At 52.4% G+C, this 20,459-nt stretch overlaps 1 protein-coding gene across 1 annotated transcript; it reads left to right on the plus strand.

Annotated features, from left to right (window-relative positions):
- The first annotated feature begins 1,756 nt into the window (after positions 1-1,756).
- Positions 1,757-8,656, plus strand: HSD17B7 (hydroxysteroid 17-beta dehydrogenase 7). The gene is made up of 9 exons (XM_030455559.1): positions 1,757-1,821; positions 1,950-2,153; positions 2,670-2,762; positions 4,216-4,330; positions 4,845-5,039; positions 5,834-5,938; positions 6,815-6,871; positions 7,356-7,454; positions 7,762-8,656. Exons 1-9 carry the CDS (start codon positions 1,787-1,789, stop codon positions 7,855-7,857), a joined length of 999 nt encoding a protein of 332 aa, XP_030311419.1. The 5' UTR covers positions 1,757-1,786; the 3' UTR covers positions 7,858-8,656.
- Positions 8,657-20,459: the final 11,803 nt, after the last annotated feature.

Below are 20,459 nucleotides of genomic sequence, written 5' to 3' on the forward strand. Positions count from 1 at the left end.
CCTGCGCATCCCGGTCCCTCGGAGAGGCGGGAGCACCGGGATTCACCGGGTTCAGGGACACCTCTGCCCTCAGGCACCCTGCCCGGTGTGGCCGCCGGGTGAGCAGAGCGGCCGGGGAGGGGAACGGGGAGGATGTGTCCCCTGCTCCGGTTGTGACAGTCACCGAGGACGCTGAGCCGGCAGTGCGGCTCTTGGGGGGCTAAACCTCCCCCGGTGGCAACGGGCGGGAGGGCGGAGAGAGCCACGGCTGCCTGCGGGGGAACCGGGACTGCCTGCTGGGGAGCAAGAGGGGATTGCATGTGCCCGGCGGCTGAGGCACGGCACGGCACGACACGGCACGGTACGGTATGGTATGGTACGGTACAGCACGGTATGCTACGGTATGGCATGGTACGGTACGGCATGCCACGGCACGGTATGGTATAGCACGGCATGGTATGGTACGGCACGGTACGGTATGGCATGGGGCAGCAGGGTACGGTACAGTACAGCACAGCACAGCATGGTATGACACAGCGTGGCACGGTATGGTATGGCACGGTACGGTACAGTACGGCAGGGTACGGTATGGTATGGCACAGTACAGTATGGCACGGTACGGCACAGCAGGATAGGGTATGGTATAGCACAGTATGGGACTTTGCAGTATGGCATGGCATGGTAGGGTATGGTATGGCATGGTACGGCACGGTACGGCATGTTAGGGTACGGTATGGTATGGTACATTATGTATTGGTACAGTATGGTATGGCATGGTACAGTACGGTACGGCATAGCACGGTCTGGCAAGGTACAGCATCATATGGTATGGCACGGTATGGCACATTACGTATTGGCACGGCACGGTAAGGTAAGGTACGGTACGGTACAGCACAGTACATTATGTATTGGCATGGTACGGCACGGTATGGCACAGTACAGCACGGTACAGTACTGTATGGTATGATACGGTACATTACGTATTGGTACAGTATGGTATGGCACAGCACGGTATGGTACGGCATGGCATGGTACGGTTCATTATGTATTGGCACGGCACAGTACAGCATGGCACGGTATGTCACGGCGTGGTACGGTATGATACGGCACGGTACAGCACAGTATGGTATGGCATGGTAAGGTACGGTACTGCATGGTAAGGCATGGTATGGCATGGTATGGTATAGCATGGCACGGCACGGTATGGTACAGTACATTACATATTGGCACAGTACGGTATGGTATGTAAGGGCATGGTACAGCATGGTACATTACGTATTGGCATGGTATGGCACGACACGGTACACTACATATTGGCACGGTATGGCACTGTACGGCACGGTACGGTACGGTATGGCACGGTACGGTACGGACGGTACGGTACATTACGTATTGGCATGGTACGGTACGGTATGGTACGGCACTGTACGGTACGGCACAGCACAGTACATTACGTATTGGCACGGCACGGTACGGTATGGCACGGTACGGTACCGTACGGTACGGTACGGCATGGTACGGTACCGTACGGTACGTTACGTATTGGCCCGTCCCGTCCAGCAGGGGGAGCACCGCGCCCCGGTGTGGGAGGAGCGATCCGTGAGGGGGCGTGTCCGGGGCGTGTCCGGTGAGGCCCCGGTAAGGCCCCTCCCCCCGCTCTCGTGCCACCATCACGCCACCGGCGGCGCGGGCCCCGCCCCCGCAGCGCTCAGCGATTGGCGGGAGGGGGCGGGGCGGGGCGGGGCCTCAGGCGCGCGCAGCGGTTATAGGGCGGGGCCGCGGGGGCGGCGGGGACCGCGGTGCCGGGATGGAGCGAGTGGTGTTGGTGACCGGTGCCAGCAGGTGAGTGGCGGGGACCGGGAGCGACGGGAATGGTGCCGGGGCGAGTCGGGACAGGCCCGGCACGGCTCGTCCCGTCCTGGCTCGCCCCAGCTCTGCCCGGAGCGGTATCTGACACGGTCCCGTTGCAGCGGCGTGGGGCTGGCCCTGTGCCGGCGGCTGCTGGAGGAGGATGGGCGCATCCATCTCTGCATCGCCTGCCGCAACGCCCAGAAGAGCGAGGCCACCCGAGACCTCATCCTCGCCTCCCACCCCGCCGCACAGGTCTCGACCGTGGACGTGGACCTGGGTAACCTCGCTTCCGTCCTGCAGGTCGCACGGGAACTTCGCTGCAGGTATTGGACCCCTGCCCTCCACCCTACCTGGTTCTCCATCCCCTTCCCCCCCACACCTGGACCCCCAAACCCTCCCCTCCACCTGACCCCCTTTGCCCTCCACACTTCCACCTGCACCGCGATTCCCTCTTGCCCCCCACCTGCACCCCGTACCCTCCCCTCCACCTGACCCCCAACCTGGACCCCCCTGCCCTCTACCCCCCCCTGGACCCTCATCCCCTCCACCTGACCCCCCCTTGCCTTCCCCATCCTCCCCTCCATCTGGATACCCCCTCATCCCTTCCCCTTCACCTAGATCCCCCCATTCCCTCCACCCTGATCCCCCCATCCCATTCCCTCCACCTGGATCCTTCCCCCATCCCTTCCCCTCCACCCGGATCCCCCCATCCCTTCCCCTCCACCCAGATCCCCTTTTGCCCTCCACCTGACCCCCCCCTCCCCACTTTTCCCCCCCTTGTTCTTCCCCAGCCCCCCTGCCCATCCTTCCCCCTCATCCCTGTGCTTTTTCCCCGGCAGATTCCAGCGCCTGGATTTTGTCTACCTCAACGCCGGGATCATGCCCAACCCACACGTGAACTTCAAGGCTCTCTGGCACGGTCTTCGCACCGGGTAGGAGTTGTTGAGGGGGCTGCTCCTGAGTTTGGGGGTGCTCTGGGGTGCTGGAGGTGTTGTCACAGCCGAAGTGTGTGAGCATCCGTACTGCTGCTCCTCTCCCTTTTCCTTGTCACCTGTGGATGTGGCACTCAGTGCCATGGGCTGGGAACCACGGTGATAGTGGAGCAAGGGTTGGACTTGATGATCCCAGAGGTCCCTTCCAACCCAGAGGATTCCATGGAGCAAATCCCAGGGGGATTGGGTGGCTTTCTGTGGGCTTGCTCGCTGGGGGTTCTGCCAGGCACCCAGTGCTGCTTCTGATCCCTCCTGCGTGCCAGGGTAGAGTGAGGATGCTCCCCAAATCCCCAGCTCCTAGGGCTGGGAAGTGTGTGGCAAACAGTGGTGGGGAGGTGAGGGTTGCTCTGAATCTCCTCACTGAGCTGTTGGGATTCTCCTCTAGGAGTTCACAGGTGTTCCCAGCTGGGGATTTGGGGGGATTTTGTGCAGGTGGTAGTTGATGCTTTTTTTATAAGGTGGTTATAAGGTGGGTAGGGATGGGTGCAGGAGGTACTGATGGAGCAGTTCCATCCTACAGGTGATGCAGCTGTTCCCAGCTGGGGATTTGGGGGGATTTTGTGCTTTTTTTATAAGGTGGTTGATGGGTAGGGATGGGTGCAGGAGGTACTGATGGAACAGTTCCACCCTACAGGTGATGCAGCCATGTGCTCCTTCTTCTGTGCTCCTTCTTCTGTGCTCCTTCTTCTGTGCTCCTTCTTCTGTGCTCCTTCTTCTGTGCTCCTTCTTCTGTGCTCCTTCTTCTGTGCTCCTTCTTCTGTGCTCCTTCTTCTGTGCTCCTTCTTCTGTGCTCCTTCTTCTGTGCTCCTTCTTCTGTGCTCCTTCTTCTGTGCTCCTTCTTCTGTGCTCCTTCTTCTGTGCTCCTTCTTCTGTGCTCCTTCTTCTGTGCTCCTTCTTCTACAAGCATCAAGGGGATAAGGATTACTTTATAAGCATCCTGGGGGTGAGGATTTCTCAGTGAGCATCCAGGGGAAGTTGGGTGAGGGAGCAAAATGACTTTCACTGAGGGGAATACTGCTATTGGGGTGTTGAATGTAGGTTCTAGACTGCTTGCTTTACCTGCATCATCTTGGCCCCAGGGTTTACCTCCACCCTGGAGCTTGGTTTTTGTTATCTGAAGGGGAAATGGAAGAGCAAAATGCTTTTAATGCTCCTTTACTGTGGGGAAGGATTGGACGAGGCTTCTCTGTTCTAGTTGATACTGAGATGCTTGTAAGTCAAAGGGCTGGGATACTCTGTAAACTTTTTCCAGCTGGTTTTTTGTTGTTTTGTTTTTTTTCATGGATTCATTTGGCCCTTGTAGGTGCAGCTGGAGTGGAGCCTGAAGGAGTGGAGCAGCAGCAGCCTTCCAGCTGTGTTGTTCCTCTCTAACTTGGGTCTTCTTGGTTTCCAGGAGGCTGCTTCACATGCTGACTACTGCAGAAGGCATAATGACCCAGACAGACAGGCTGAATGGAGATGGGCTGCAGGAGGTCTTTGCTACCAACCTCTTTGGGCACTTCATCCTGGTGAGGCTGTGTGTGAAAATCAAGCCCTGGACCTGGGGGTTGGTGTGGGAAGGGATGGGTAGAGGCAGCACTGAGGAATCAGTTCTGTCCTGCAGGTTTGGGTCCTGATGCAGGCTGCAGCCTGAGAGATAAGGGATGAGAGGGCAGAGGTGTTTGGCAAAGGCTTTGCCAAAATAGCAGCAAATGGTGGTAGTTGTTGCTCCAAGAGTTAATATTTTGAGTTTACTCTGCTAGCCAGCAGATAGAAGTATAGAAGCACAGGTAAACCTCCCCCTGTCCAGAGGGAATACCAAAGCTTGGCTGGGTTAAATTGCAAGGTGCTCAAGTGATGGTGACTGCTTGGAAATGCTCCTTGGGGACATCTGTGCTGAATTTACACCCAAACACTGGCCTCTTCTGGCTTGTCTAGACTGGCTAAGAAAGCTGAAATAAGCTTGCAGCTCTCCAGAGCTGTAAAGCTGTCCTGGCAGACTTTAAAAGTAGTATGTTCAATAAGTTAACATTTCTTTTGCAGGTTCGTCAGCTCGAGTCCCTGCTCTGCAGTAATGAAAAACCCTCACGACTCATCTGGACCTCTTCCAGCAATGCCAGGGAGTCTGCCTTCAGCCTCTCTGACTATCAGCATGCCAAGGGGCAGGAATCATACAGTTCTTCCAAATATGCTACTGACCTGACAAGTGTCATTCTCAACAGGAAACTTAATAAGCAGGTGATGATGGGGTTTGCGTGTCTGAATAAACCTAATGAGCTCCCAACTATTCATAATTATCATTACATTGTAATTACCCAGTTGCATTTCTTTGTAGCAATCTGACATATTCCTGAACGCACATGTGAGACCAAAAATGCAGCTGAGAAATGCAGGGGAGGATCTGCCAGAGGGGTTCTTGTCCATGGGTTTTAGCTAAAAGCTTTCAGCAGGGTTTCCTTACCCTCTGAGCTCTGTCTCTTCAGACCAAAGAACAGGTCTTAAAGAGCTGCTGCTCTTCTTTGGATGTTCCTGCCATGTGGATGTTTCAAGCCATTGAGGAGCAAGCTCTTCTGATGGTTCCTGTCACAGGGAACTGATGGATTTGGCTGGCAAGCTGCAGCACTAGTCCAGCAGTAGTATTTCAACAGAGTGCAGACACTTCAGGGGAAAATTATTTACTCCTTGGAGGCTGAAAGTTTTTCTCTTAAAGGTGAGATAGTCAGTGATCTGAGCAGGCTGTAATTTGTGGGATGAGTGCTGTTCCTGCTGAGCTGTGTGAAGGTTGCAACACCAGGTTGGGGTGTGTTGGGAGGCTGTGCCCTCTGCCTCACTGGGCACAGGATTAACATGGGCATCTCCAGTTTGGACCTCTCAGAAATCACTCTCTGGCTCTGGTAACTTAACTTTAGAGAGGAAAACATCTGCTGTTAAATGATCTCTGTGCTTGCCTTAATTTTCTTGCTGAGTTCTAGGAGGGAAGGAGTCTCCAGCTAAGTGTTGTGTTACTAACTTGGCTTCTTCTCTGGCTCCAGGGTCTCTATTCCAGTGTTGTTTGTCCTGGTCTTGTCATGTCCAACATGACCTACAGAATTTTGCCAGTTTTTCTGTGGAAGCTGCTAATGCCCATCATGTGGTTGGTGAGTAGAGCTCATTCTCCTGCTGCACTGAGCCCTCTGCAAACCTTCTCTTTGGCACCTTGGGACCCCAATTTCCAGGCAGAGTTTGGAGGTGGTGCTGGATGGCACTGTACAAAGGGTTCAGTAGCAGCATTGGTCAAAGCTTCCCCTTGGTCAAAGCTTCCCCTTGGTCAAAGCTCACCTGCTGCAAGCTTGTGGTAACCTTCTGGGATAAAATCTGTCCCCTGTGCTTTGAAATGCTGTTAATGTGTAGGACAGAGTGTGTTTTTCAGTGTCCTTTCCATCCTTGGATGTGGCTCCTACGTTCTTCCCTCTGAAAAGCAAAGCTCTCTGTTGGATTTTCTCCAAAACTTCCCTTGTCTTTCTTCCCCTGGGCTTCAGCTTTTCAAGTTCACTCCAGTTCTGTCCCTGAAGGCTGCCTGCTGTGATTCCTGGTGCAGTTTGGGCAGGACTGGCCTTTCTGCTTCAGCTGCCCCACTTGGCAGCACCTGATCCTGGCAAATCCTATTTCTCCTGGCAGCTCTGAGGCAATGCCTTCCCACTCCTCCTCACCACTGGCAGCAGTGCAGACCTGCTCTGCCTTTGATCTGAAGGGCTCTGGAGACCATTCCAGAAGAGGAATATCCCTGTTTCCCTTTGTTTTCCCTGGCCTGGTTCCCTTTGGTTCCCTATTTGGGGGAAGAGCTTGGTGTGGGGGCTTGCAGATCTGGTGGGTGGCTCCAGAGATGAGTTTGGGGTGAGAAAGGGAGGTTTTAGTCATGTCTAGGCTGTTGTCAACTTGGAGGAACATTTCTGGCTCCAGCAGGTGATCTGGTGTGGCTGTGGGCTTGCCAAAGAAACCTTGGGCTAAAATTCCTGTATTTCTTTTCCCCTCAGATCCGCTTTTTTGCCAAGACCTACACTCTGACACCATATAATGGAGCTGAATCTCATGTAAGTAGTTGAAAACTTGAATTTTAGTATCCCTTCCCTCTGGGTAACTCTTCCAGGGTCCAAGACTGGTGGGGAAATGCTGTGTTCCACCCCACAGCATCAGGTGCTGACCCACTGGGTGATGCTTTGTGCCTTTCATCAGAAGCCCATAAAAGAGAGAATTTCAGCAAAATGCTATTTTTTTTCCCTTCTCAGACATGCAGACAGAGGGGGTGAAGGTGGGTGATGCAGGGCACAGTGTGTTTTAAGAATTTAAGTCATGTTTAGCCATGTGAACTGCTTCAGTGGTTTAGCACTGGGGTATCAGCAGAGTTTAGGGGCTATAGGGGGGGGAGAAACCAGCTCAGACCTTCTCAGGATTTCAGCTCTCCCCCTGCTTGGTGTCAGCACCTTGTTTGTTGTTGGCACTCAGGTCCTTGGCTGTCCCAATCTTGGTTGGGACAGTGTGTGCTTGACCTGTAAATGTTTGTGCTGTTCTTCCCAGGTGTGGCTGTTCAAACAGAAGCCAGAGTACCTGGATGCACTTGTCAAATACCACAGCTGTACTTCTGGCCTGGGGAAGAATTATGTGGAAGCCAGAAAGGTAAATAAACAGCAGCTTCCTCCTGCTGCCAGGGGCTGGGGTCTGTCATCTGCCTTGTATGGAAGGGTTGGCAAAAAAAGGGTTGGAAGGAAGGTGCATGTTGAATGCTGGCGTGAGATTATCACTGAGGTTCCCTGGAATATCTCCTCCTGGAGTCTGGAAGACCCTGGAGGTGATGGTTAGAACAGGAGGAGTGTGTAATTCTGCTTTCCCAAACTATGCTCCAGCTTGTGCCCCGGTGCTAGATGCCTTGGGTTCCCTGTGGATGGAGGAATTCTGGAGATGCACTCTTCTTCCTGTCTTTCAGATGGATGTGGATGAAGAAACTGCTGAGAAATTCTACCAAAAGCTGCTGGAACTGGAGAAGGAGACTCTAGAGAGATACAGTGATCTCCTAGATTAAGTCAGGCCAGTCTCCTACTGGTAACCTGGGCTCTTTTCATCCTGGTGCTACTTGTGATGCTTGCAGCTCTGCAGGCACATGGCTTCAGACCCCAGCTTCCTTCTCGACAGAAGGTGAACACTTCCTGAAAATGGAAATGTGAAAACTGAAGAGAAACACACTCTCCTTTTGATATAGGATTCTTTTTTCTTCTTGTCACAACACTGGAGACCTAGAAGGAGACTGTCTTGACAGAGTTGCAGAGCAGTGTCTGGCAGAAACATGACTGGGCCTCAAAATGGGGTTTAAATCTGGGTATTTCCCTGCATCTTGGCTCTCCCAGTCTTTCTAGATGCTGGAACATCTCACCTGTGCCTGACCCTGAAGTCCCTGCAAGCCCATCTTTGGCAAAGCTGCTCTTCATTTGTATACCAAAGCTGGAGCTGACTTTCTAGACCTGCTCAACAAGTTTGAAGCTTACTGGAAGTCAGGTTCTACCCAGCATCTGCAGCTCCTGAAGAGCTGTGAAATGCCCTCAGCTGGGAGGGCAGATGCCTTACTGGCCTGGGGATGCCTGGATATCTATGTCCTAATCACATCTGGCTGCAAAGACTGAAGCTGTTGGTGTTCAGCTCGGGCTCAGAGCTCACCTGCTCTGTTGCCAGCAATAGGGAGAGGTCACCATGTTGTTTTATGTATTTATTTCTCTTTTTATATAGTTGTACTGTACCAAGTATTCTCTCCGTTGTCTCTCTTGAGAAGCCTTCACAAAGTACCTGGTGTACTTCAAATGCTGCAAAGAATAAATGTCTGGAACTGACTTCTCTTTGCTCCAGTGGTGTTTTTGACTCAGAGGGTTTGGTTTCTGGTGCCTTGCACACTCAGGCTCTGCATACCTGAGAAGTCTGGGGTCTTATTGCTCTTGGGGGTTTATTGCTCTTTTTTCCTTCTATTTAATCAAAGGCTTGAGTGCCTTCTGATGACTTCAGGGTGGTTTTTGCATGGGGGGTGCCTGAGATTATTTCCCAGCCTTAGGCAGCTTTGGGGACAGAGGTGGGGCTGGGTGCTTGCTCACCCTGCTGTGTCACAGGGTTTCTCATCCCCTGCTTCCCACTGAGGGAGCACTCAGGTGTGGCCAGAACCTGCCCTGGGGAATTCTTTTGGGGGGCTGTGCTGCTCAGCCTGGCCATGGCATGGACACCCCAACCTCTGGAGGGGCAGCTGGAATGCCCAGCCTGCTGTGTCCTGCAGGGAGAGCTGGATCTGGGAGAATCCAGGCTCTTCTGAGGAGCATCAGGGAGTTGGGTGGCAGAGACAGATTTAGTCTTGCTTTGTTGTTGTTGTTGTTTTTTCTTTTCTTTTTTCTTTCCTTTTTGTCTTTTTTTCTCTTTCTTTCTTTTTTTCTCTTTCTTTCTTTTTTTCTCTTTCTTTCTTTTTTTCTCTTTCTTTCTTTTTTTCTCTTTCTTTCTTTTTTCTCTTTCTTTCTTTTTTTCTCTTCTTTTTTCTCTTTCTTTCTTTTTTCTCTTTCTGTCTTTTTTTCTCTTTCTGTCTTTTTTCTCTTTCTGTCTTTTTTTCTCTTTCTGTCTTTTTTCTCTTTCTGTCTTTTTTTTCTCTTTCTGTCTTTTTTTCTCTTTCTGTCTTTTTTTCTCTTTCTGTCTTTTTTTCTCTTTCTGTCTTTTTTTCTCTTTCTGTCTTTTTTTCTCTTTCTGTCTTTTTTTCTCTTTCTGTCTTTTTTTCTCTTTCTGTCTTTTTTTCTCTTTCTGTCTTTCTTTTTTCTGTCTTTCTTTTTTCTGTCTTTCTTTTTTCTGTCTTTCTTTTTTCTGTCTTTCTTTTTTCTGTCTTTCTTTTTTCTGTCTTTCTTTTTTCTGTCTTTCTTTTTTCTGTCTTTCTTTTTTCTCCTTTATTTTATTTTCCCCCTCCTTTATTTTATTTTCCCCCTCCTTTATTTTATTTTCCCCCTCCTTTATTTTATTTTCCCCCTCCTTTATTTTATTTTAATTCTCTTCCCCCCTCCAGTGCCTTTAAGCACCTGGCATGGTATCAGCTGCAGCAGGAAGAGCTCAGTCTGGAGTTTGGGCTGAGCAGCCCCTCTGAACCCTTTGGGGTGGTGTTGCTGGGGCCATTCTGGGCTCTGTCTGGGTAGGGCTGGCTTTAGGGGGGAGGGGGAAGTTGCCCAGTTGGGATCTCGTAGCTCCCAGAGCTGTGCAGCAGGTATGACAGGCATTACTGGGCTTTTATTTCAATGCTATCAAGTCTTATCTATCCATTTAAATGCCCTAAAGTCTGTCCCAACACCAGCCCTGGCTGTCCAGCTGTGTCACAAGAGCCCCTGGGCTCAGAACCCCCCAACTTTCTGGTGTTGTCCTTTTACCCCAGGGAAGGGGGTGGCTGTTCCTTCAGCTCTGTGTACTTGATCCCCTTGTTCTGGAGAGTAACTGAGCATGAAATCTTGATGGGTTTTAGATGAGCACCTTGAACTTTGCTGTGTTTCTGCCCTGGGCTATAAGAAGCATCATTCATCCCTTCCATCCCCACCCACTGATGCCTTTTCCCTGCTCTTTTCCATGCTGCTCCTGCCTCCTTTCCCTCTGAGGTGGATGAATGACTTATTAAATGTTAATTAAAAGGGAGTCTGACACAACCCTTGGTGAGAAAAGTGTCATTTAATGGAAGGGGGGAAAGACAGAGCTCTTCTGCCAAGCTGATCCCCTGTGTTGTCCTGCCAGATGCTGGAACACCTGGGGCTGATCCTGAATTCCTGGAGGTCCAACTTTGGAAAGATCATCCCATGGTCCTGAATGCAGTAAGCTCTGGAGGTGGCAGCTTTGGGTAAGCTGATATAGTCTGGAAAAATTAATGTTTTTTTTTTACAGCTTGGAGTGAAGTGGCAGGGTGGGCAGAGATTGGTGGCTGTAGGTAGGATTTTAGGTGTTGTGTTTTTATTTTTTCCTTTCATGTTCATGCAGTGGAATCATGCACTTACCAGGTGAAGTTGTTTCTGATGGGATATGGGATTGGTGCTTTTAGGAAGAGCTGTGGCATCCCACCACCAGGCACTGAGTTATCCATGGCACTGGTGGCAAGCAGAGCTTCTAGCTCAAATGGGGCTATGAAGAAGGAACAGAAGGTGCTAAAGCAGGAATCCTCTGCTTAGAGGGGTTTCCATGGGCTTTTGTGACCCCATGGTCTGTGATCCTCTTGGCTATGCTCAACCTTCTGCTTCTTTCCATGTTGCAAGCAACTGGACAGCTTTGCATCCAAATAGTTCTGGGGGATTGGGACCTGTAGCTCCCTCTTAGGTTTCATCCCTCTCCTCCTGAAAGCACAGGTAGGAGCTGATGTCTTGAAATGGGGACTGCCCAAAGGGCAGGGGGTGGATCAGTTGTTTGTTCCACCCCAATGGAATCCGTGGCACCTGCCCTGGCTGCCTGCAAGCAGAGTTTGCTGAGGTTCTGGAGCTTTAGGGAGGATCCTTGTACCCTGCTCCTGGCTTGCAGATACCTCTGTGTGGAGCTTAAAAGAATCATGGAATCATTTGGGTTGGAAAGGAGCTCTGAGAGCATCCAGTCCAACCCTTGATCCACTCCCCCTGTGGTTCCCAGCCCATGGCACTCAGTGCCACATTCAGTCTCTTCTTAACAACCTCCAGGGATGGAGAATCCACCCCCTCCCTGGGCAGCCCATCCCAATGCCTGAGCACCCTCTCTGCAAAGAATTTCTTCCTAATATCCAACCTAACCCTCCCCTGGCAGAGCTTAAGCCCATGGCCACTGCAGAGCCAGAGGTTTTCTCTTGGCCATCCTCAGATACTGAGCTTTCTAGAGATGCCCTGGGTCTGGAGTGCCAGATCTCAACACAATTGCCCTTCCATGCCCTGATCACCATGCCTTGGTCCCAAGCCATTGGTTTCATGATGCTTTCAGCTATGTAGGGCACAAATCATGGGTGGGACCTGGAGCTCAAGCTGTGGGAAAGGGAGGAGAAGGCTTAGGATCAAGGTGGCAGGGCTGGAATCCCAGTGACTGGGTGACATTTGCCTCTCCAGGAGGGGAAGGCAACAACAAGGGTTGATTGAAGGGAACAACAAGACCCAGCCTGTGCCCCACAAACAGAGGTGGGTGTAACATAGCCCACGTGTTTTGAAATGTCTAGGGATGGCCTTTGAATGGCAAGTCTGATGTTGAAAGGGCTGGAGGTGGGGAGAGGAGAGATGCAGCTCTGAAGAGAGCAGCTGAGATAGAAAAATAGGAAGAGAGAAACCCCTCTGGGAGTGCTGCAGGTCTGGCTGGCAGGGCAGAGCCAAGAGGGACGTGGATCTGGGTGGGATTTTCCTGAGAATGGGCAAACTGTAGAAGTTTTTGGGTGGGGGAAGGTTGCACCTCCAGTCAAGCCTTGATCCAAGTAGCTTCCCAGCTGGCCCAAGTGGCTCAGGGATGTGCCCAGGGGAGTCCAGAAGTCTCCAGGCATGAAGGTCCCACAGCATCCCCTGGATCCTCTCCTCTTCCCACATCCCACCCTGCTCTGCAGCTTCCCAAGGGTGAATGGCTTGAAGGTGGCTCAGGGCAGATGGGTGCCATGGGGCCAAGGAGATGGAAAAGCCCCAAATGAGGCAGGAATGCCCTGCAGGGTCAGGGAGGCTTTTCAGCATTTCAAAATGCAGAGCTGTGCCCCCAGGAAAAGCCTCAAGGAGGAACTGGGGGCTGAGTTCAGGAACAGTGTGTGAGAGGAATGGGAAGGAGTAGTAAATCCTTTATCTAGCACATCAATAGATGCTCCTGTAGAAAAGCAGAGCTTGGAGAGGCTGTAATGAAGCTTTTTGGCATCAGGTGCTCAGTGAGAGGAGCCTGAGGAGGCTGCCCTGCCAGAAAGCCTCTTGCAGATTGGAGAATTTGGATGGAACCAAAGTGCTGGCAGAGGAGGCTGTGGGGGCAGAGAGATGAATGACCAGGGCTGGATGATGTTCAACCTTGAAACAACAGAGCTGAGCTGATTGCTGGGCATTAATTTCTCCCTTAAAACTATCTCAAGCAAACAGAACAGGACGAGCTGCCTGGGGTCAAGCTGGGTGAGGTTTTCCTCTGAGCCAGCTCAGATGCTGCCTGGGATCTAGGATCCTTTTATTTAGTTTTTTTTTTCCTGAAGAGGAGCTGCTAAAGACAAAGATGACCTTAAGGTGGCCCAGGGAGGGGACAGCTTGAGTCTTGCCTTGCTTTTGAGCATCATGTTGATTTTTGGAGCCCCAGGCATCCTTGCCCACCACCCAAGTGCTCCTGACATTCACCTCTGAAGTAGCTCCTTGAGTCACTGAGGTCTGCACCTCTCTGGGAGGCACAAGGCAGGTCCATCCATATTTTCTGCCCTCATCATAGGTGATGGCTCATCCCTGATTAGTCAGCAAAAGCCAGACCTGCTGAGAGGGTTTCTTTCAGTCATTTCCAAAGAGTGGCACGTGGAGGAGGATGCTCTGTGCCTGCAGAGCCCAGGGCCACCTGCTGCATGCCCTGCAGGCCCTGGGGATTTATTTATTAATGACCTTAAAATGCAGTAAACACCACTGAGGAGTGGAACAGATCCTCCCCCTCCCTTACCTGCTCTGCCTCTCAGCACCTGCCACAGTTTGAGGGGGTCAGGAGAGTTTTATCCACATCCTTCCCTTGAATTCCCTGGATGCCTTTCAGCAAGTCATGGATTCCTTGGCCTTGGGCAGATCTGGGTTTGACTCAGGCTCTTCCTGCTGTGCCCAACAGCTCCCCAGCCAGCTCATGATGGAAACTCTGGTCTGGAGAGGGACACGTTTGGCACCTGGGGCTGGGCTGTGGGGTTGGGATCAGGCAGAAGATGCTGAGTAGGGACCCTGGGGGTCCGTGTGGGAGCAGAGTTATTTGGGGAACAGAAAGGGATAAAGCTCAAATATGGGGATGGCTCCATCTCCAGCCTAGCTGAGAGACACTGAGGTCAGGAAAATTAGGGAGAGGAGGTCACAGCATTCATGCTGCCTCATGTTTAGGGTGGAAGGAGACACCAGATGTAAGAGAAGTTGGAGTGGCAAGGGCAATTGGGCAGTTTGGGCATTTATGGCAGCAGGTTGTGGCTCCAGGTGATGCTTTCCAAACTCACTGGAGTGTTGGTGACTTGGGGGTCCCTTGTTGAGGAGGATTCTCTTGAAACAGGACTGGTACAAGCACTAAAATCCATCTCTCTGCTCCCTGCAGGCCCCAAGGTGCTGGCCATGTCCTCAGGCTCTCCTTTCATGCCCTGAATTCTGAGGCTTTTGGGTCCAGGGGTTTTCTTTGCTGGCCTTGCTGCTTGCACCTGAGGTCAGAGGTTCATAACTTTCTGGGGGAGAAGATGTGGCAGGTGTCAGGTTTAACACTAGGCTGGCAATTAAACCAAATGATCCCTATTAATCCACTCCCTGATAAAGAAAGGAGAGAGAATAAGGGAGAGACTGATGGGCTGGAAACATAACTGCAGAGCTTTAGTGAAATGGTAATGACAAAAAGGGAAAAATAATGTTCCTCATCCCTTCCCCCAATAACTCTCACATCACTCCCAAGGCTGCAGGGCAGCCCTGGGAAAGTCCAGCCTGGAATCCTGGGGTCAGGAGCAGTTGGGAACACACAGATTCAGGCTGGGATGGATCAGAACCACATGCAGAGGAATGGGTGGAATCCTCCCAGGATGCCAAAGCAAACAGGGAGAGGTGAAGAAGGGGAAGCAGGAAGGAGTTTGATCCTCATGATGCCTCAAGTTTATACTGAGTATGAGGTGTATGGGATGGAACACTCTGTTTGCTCAATTCTGGTCATTTCTCTTGTCTGCTCCTCCCCAAAGGATGGTTGCAGGTGTGACCTCTTTACTCCTTTTCTCTTTCTGGAGCATATGATGTTCCTCAGAACCAAGCAATGGCCTTGGTTCTGCAGACCATAACTATAAACATCAGTGTTATCAGTCCCAGAAGCAGACACTGACTGAGAAACTTGCTGCTAATTTGGGGAAGTGCAGCTCCTGAGAAGAGATTGAGATGAAAGCAAAATGAGAAGACAGAAAATTAGCTCTGTCCTGGCCCAAAGCAGGACACCAGGGCAAGCACGGCTCCTGGGGTGCTTGGCCATGGGGCAACATGCAGAGGATGGTCTGCAGGCAGTAAATCATAGAATCCTAGAACTGGCTGGGTTGGAAGGGACCTCAGAGATCATCAAGTCCAACCCTTGATCCACTCCCGCTGCAGTTCCCAGCCCATGGCACTCAGTGCCACATCCAGGCTCTTTGGAAAGATCTCCAGACACGGAGAATCCACTACTTCCCTGGGCAGCCCATTCCAATGCCTGATCACCCTCTCCAGAAAGAAATTCTTTCTCATCTCCAACCTAAACCTCCCCTGGCACAACTTGAGACCCTGCCCTCTTGTCTTGCTGAGAGTTGCCTGGGAAAAGAGCCCAACCCCCCCCTGGCTCCAACCTCCTTTCAGGGAGTTGGAGAGAGTGATGAGGTCTGAGCCTCCTCTTCTCCAGCCTCAACACCCCCAGCTCCCTCAGCCCTTCCTCACAGGAATTCTGCTGGATCCCTTCACAGCCTCCTTGCTCTTCTCTGGACCTGCTCCAGCACCTCAATCTCCTTCCTGAGCTGAGGGGCCCAGAACTGGACACAGGACTCAAGCTGTGGCCTCCCCAGGGCTGAGCACAGGGGCAGAATCCCTTCCCTGGACCTGCTGGCCACGCTGTTCCACATCCACAAGAGTGGATGCTCTGCAGGCAGTGTGTGGGTTGGCTCCTGTCCTGTCACCCTGTGGGACTTTTGGGGACCTCTTCACCCTTTGTGGTGAGAGCAGAGGTGCCCCTGGCTGTGGGAGGACCTGGGCAGTGCCATGAGCAGTGTTTCCCCCAGCATCCACGGGCACTGAGCTCCTGCCATGTGAAAATCCATCCCGTGTGTGGGTGAGGAGCTGAGGAACGTGGTGTCCCTGATCCTCCTGGATGCCCCAGAGCTGCCTCAGTCCCACGGGCACCAGCAGCTTCCTCCCACTCATGTGCCAAAGGCTCTTGGCACTTCCTCCATCAACCAGAGGCATGGTGTTTAGCAAGAAGGACCACAGGGTTGGGGAGATCACTGCAGGGAGGTTGAAAGCTGGGTTCAGCCTCTGCTCTGCTCTTGTTGTCCCAAATTCAGTGCTTGTGTGTGTAGAGAAATATAAGGATATAGAGGACACAGTCATGATGGTGGGATTAGAAGCTAGTAGGATGGATGTGTCCCCCCAAATGTCCCTTGGGTGCCCATGGAGCATGCAGGGCCCTCGGTGAGCTGTGGGAACCAACTGTGCTGGAGAGAGACGCTGTAAAAAGGGGTAAAAAGGGGCTGGGTTGGTGGTGTTGGGGCTGGTTTGGTGAGGCTGGTTCCATCTTCATTTGGTCTGAAGTGTGGTGGTTCTGGCACGTTGTGGCTGGCACAGACCTGCCCTGGCACATCCTCCCTCCCTGTTCCATCACCTGCCCTGAATGCTGCAGGTTAAGCTGATGATCACTGCCTGATGAGCTGAGCCTCGTAATTAATCCCAAAAGGATCTGCCAACACTCCTTGTGACCCAGACCTCTGCAGGGCACAACTCAGGGCTTTATCTGCCCTTCCTAATGCCCATTTTTTTGCTCATTTTTTCCTCTTGACTCTGCCCACGTGTCCCTCTCTGAGCTGCTCATGTTCCTGCTGGAGGACAAAGTTTGGAGTTTTAAGCAGAGCATCAGAATGTGACCTGTGGGTCCAACCACAGTGTTCTGGACACCACGAAACTTCTTCTTGGAGCAGGACAGGCAGTTTAGCCCAGCCCTTACCCATGGTGTCTTTGCCAAATGCTGAGCAGGAGCAGCTTCTGCAGGGCTGGCTGGTGTGCATCAGCCCTGCACAGCCCAGATCCCTGAGCTGGGAGCTCCACAGCTCAGCTCAGGAGAGAGCAGAACCAGGGAATTAACAAGGAGAACATCCCAAGGTGGGTACCAGAGCAGCTGGAAGCAGAGAACCAGGCTGGGTAACCCCTGAGGTTGTAGCCAAGCAGACCTCAGAGTCTTGGTTTTGTCTGAGTTGGAGAAAATTCCCAGAAAATTCTGGCAGGGAATTCTGCTCTCTGTTCCCTGAAATAGAAGGTTTTGCTGCCTTGCTTCTCCCAGGTGTGAGCAGCACTCTGGGCCCCTGTGTTTTCAGGGTGCAACTGGGCCAGTGGGTGAAGTGGGAGTCCAAGTGGCTGCATGGAAGTATTTGTCCTCCCAAGCCAGCTTGTTAAATCCCAGCTTTTGTCTACAGATGGATGATTTTACATTGTTCAGCTCCTCTGGGGATGCTGCTGGGTTGTCACCTTGCTGGGACATCTTGATCACCATCTGGTGGCCCAGAAGGCAAAGGGTGGCTCATGTACACCACCTGGGAGGGGGGGAGATGGAGTGGCCAGGGCAGTGTGTGCTGGGAATGTGGCTGTGTGGAAGGGCATCAGTGTTGGCCAAGTGGCCTCAAAACCTGGGGAGAGTCTGCAGTGGGGAGGGGGTACAAGCAGGGAGCATCTCAAGGGGGTGGGATGTGGGGAAGAGGAAGAGGGCAAGTGTGAGCTGAGGGACAGATGCTCCTTCCAAACTTATTTGTCAGCTTCTATGTTGCTCAAATCTGGGATCTTGGCCAGATCTGTGTTCCCAACTCTGCCACCCATGGGGTAACCATGGGCTGAAGGTTCAGGGGACTCATAAAGAGAGAGCCAGAGAGTGTCCAAGGCTTCTGCAGGGCCCATGCTGCCTGCACCCTGCAGGGATCAGCACTGACACAGGACAGACACCCAGAGTGTGCAGGAAACCCCAGGTGGGTCCAGAAAGTCCCTGACATTGGTGTCTTCTCCCAATGGATGGGGAATCGCCAGGCCCTAAGGTCTGGCACTGCTTGGTGGATGGGAATAGTCAGGAAGAGTGATATGATGACAAGGCAGACTTGCATGAAGTCCCACTTTTCTCAAACTACAGTGGTTTGTACTCAGAGTTTGTACTCAGTTTTTACTCAGTTTTTGTACTCAGAGTTTTATCCTCAGTTTTTGTACTCAGTGCCCATTCTTCCAGTTGTTTCCATGAGCTCTTCCCAGGCTGAACATCCCTGCCTAGGAAGCCTGGGGCTCAACTCAGCCACCCAGACAGCCCTCCTGGTCTGCACCAGGTTTGAAAAAGAACTCTTTTAAAGCTTCATTTTATTATTATTATTATTATTATTCAGATACATCTCCTGTGGTGCTAAAGGCTTGCTGAAGGGGGAATGCTGAATGGTCAGGGGTGGTGCAGTGGTGCCTCCCACGTGTGACAAGGGCAGCCTCAGCGAGCCATGGTTTATAGGACATGTGCCAGTCCCCCCAGGTCTCTCTCTTGACTCACAGGCATAAGCCCAAGTGTCACTGCTGAGGTCAGGAGGGAAGCCACTCAAAGTGCTGGGTGACTCAGGGTCAGGTCTGGGTCTGTGTTTTTTTTTTTCCCTGAGAATGCATTTCCTCCCCCAGGGAATGGGGGCAGGAGGGAGCTTCCCTCACCCTGGGCACTTGGCAGCAAAAGTTGGGTGGTGGAGTTGGTGCACAGGAGGATGTCACCACTGACTCTGCTCCCTTCTCTGGCTCTATGTGCCACCCCAGGTGAGCAGTGTCATGGCTTGTGTCCATCTCTCACTCCAGGTGCTCAGATCTCTCTCTGCAGGCTGCAGAAGCTCTGTTTTCATGGCTGCTCTTGGCAGAAAGCACTGAGCTGTGGAGCCCAGGGACAGGACAGGACATTTCCACCAGGCTCTTTCTATGTGTGAGCTCAGGAAGGCACAGCTGGAGCTGCCTGGGGAGTCTTGAGAAATCCTTGAGAGGGATGCTAAGGAGGAGACCTCCCTCCTGCAGCTCTGCTCTGCCTCAACAGGATGTGGGGCTGGAACTCGAGGATGTGGGACCAGAAGCCACAGGAGTCCAGACCACAGGGAGGTGCTGGGATGGGCTGCAGCGTGCACCAGGAGTGTGCAAGGATCAACCACAGCATAACCCTGGGAAGACAAAATGTGGTGTTGGGAGGAGGTGCTGAGTCCCCAAAGTTAGGTGGGGACTGTACAGGTCTGTGTCTGAGCTGGAGGAGTGGCTGACACACCAGAGGCTCATCCTGCCATCCAGAGACAGCCTGGGGAAATGGGCTGGGAGAGTCCTCACCCAGTTCAGCACAGGGAAATGCAGAGTCCTGCACCCAGGGAGGAAAAACCCCAGGCAGCAGTGGGTGCTGAGGGGCACCCAGCTGGGAAACAGCTTGGCAGGAGGGAGTCTGAGGGTCCTGGGGGACACCAAGTGCCCCAGTGACAAAAAAAGGTGAATGGGGTCCTGGGGTGTCTGAGTGATGTCGGCAGAGAGGGGGGGTGAGCACACACCTGGAGTGAGTGCCACGTCCAGTTCTGGGCTCACAGATCCATGGAGGTACCGGAAAGAGTCCAGTAGAGGGCCACTAAGACCCGGAGCATCCCTCCTGCGAGGAAAGGCTGAGAACCGGAACCGTTCAGCCCAGAGAATCCTCGGGGAGGGTCTCAGGCAGCCCAGCATCAAGCATTTTAATGGCAAAGAATTTTAAGGCCCGATAAGCCCGCGGCACCCGGGTTCTCTCCCCCGGGCTGTGCGAGGGACTGCGGTACCACGGGGTGGTGCTGCATCCCTGTGGAGCGGGATGGGGACAGGGACAGGGATCCGGAGGGGCTGGACAGCACTGAGCATCCCCCGGTAAAGGTCCCTGGGCGAGGGCAGCCCCCGGCAGCCCCAGTTCTGAGGATGGGGGCCACGACGTTCTGCTCCCTCCTCCTGCCGAGCTCAGCATCCCCTGCTTGCAGAGATGCCTTTGGGGTCACCCCATATCACCCACCCATGGCCTGACTTGACTCCCAATGTCACTGTCCCCCTGCTCTGGGCACATCTGGCAAGGCCCTTAAAGAAGCACATAAATATGGGCTTTTTGGGAAGGTTTTTGGGGCAGTTTTTGCTTTTCTTTTCTTTTTTTTTTTTTGCATATGGGAGCACAGAGCCTGTCATGGAGCTGTTAAATTGCATTTTTTCCAGGCGAGGTGATGTTTTTACTTGGAGAGCACCTTCTGCCTGCTTCCCTTTCCCTGGGCAGCCCCAGCTTTGGATGAGATCAGTTGTACAGAATGGGGGAAGGTGTTGGGACACAGGGACCTCCTGCTCAGGCCAGGGGCTGGGCCAACTTTCTTCAGCAAGGCAGAAAAGCTGGAACCACACTTGTTCCTCTTTCTGTAAGTTTGTCTTATTTTTTTTTTTCTTGAAGGAGGAATGTTCAGACTCCAGAAAGAACCCCAGTGAACCCAGGCTGCCTCTCACTGCCTCCTCTGGCAAAGGACAAACACAAACTTGCCTCTGCCCCAAGCTAAATAGCAGGAAGGGGTTAAAAGGAATCAACAAGAGATGTCAGTAAGATGTGAAATCCTTCCTTCAGGTATCGAAATGCTGTGGTTGGGTTTTTTTCCTGCTTTTTCCAGCCTTTGAAACTGATTATTAGGAAAAGGCTTGAAAATCAGAGGTGCTGCTCGCCATGGCACCTCTCAGTGCTGCTGGCCCTGATGGTGACACAGCTACACAGGGCTCC

This window comes from Calypte anna, chromosome 8, assembly GCF_003957555.1.
Source record: "Calypte anna isolate BGI_N300 chromosome 8, bCalAnn1_v1.p, whole genome shotgun sequence".
NCBI lineage: Eukaryota > Metazoa > Chordata > Aves > Apodiformes > Trochilidae > Calypte > Calypte anna.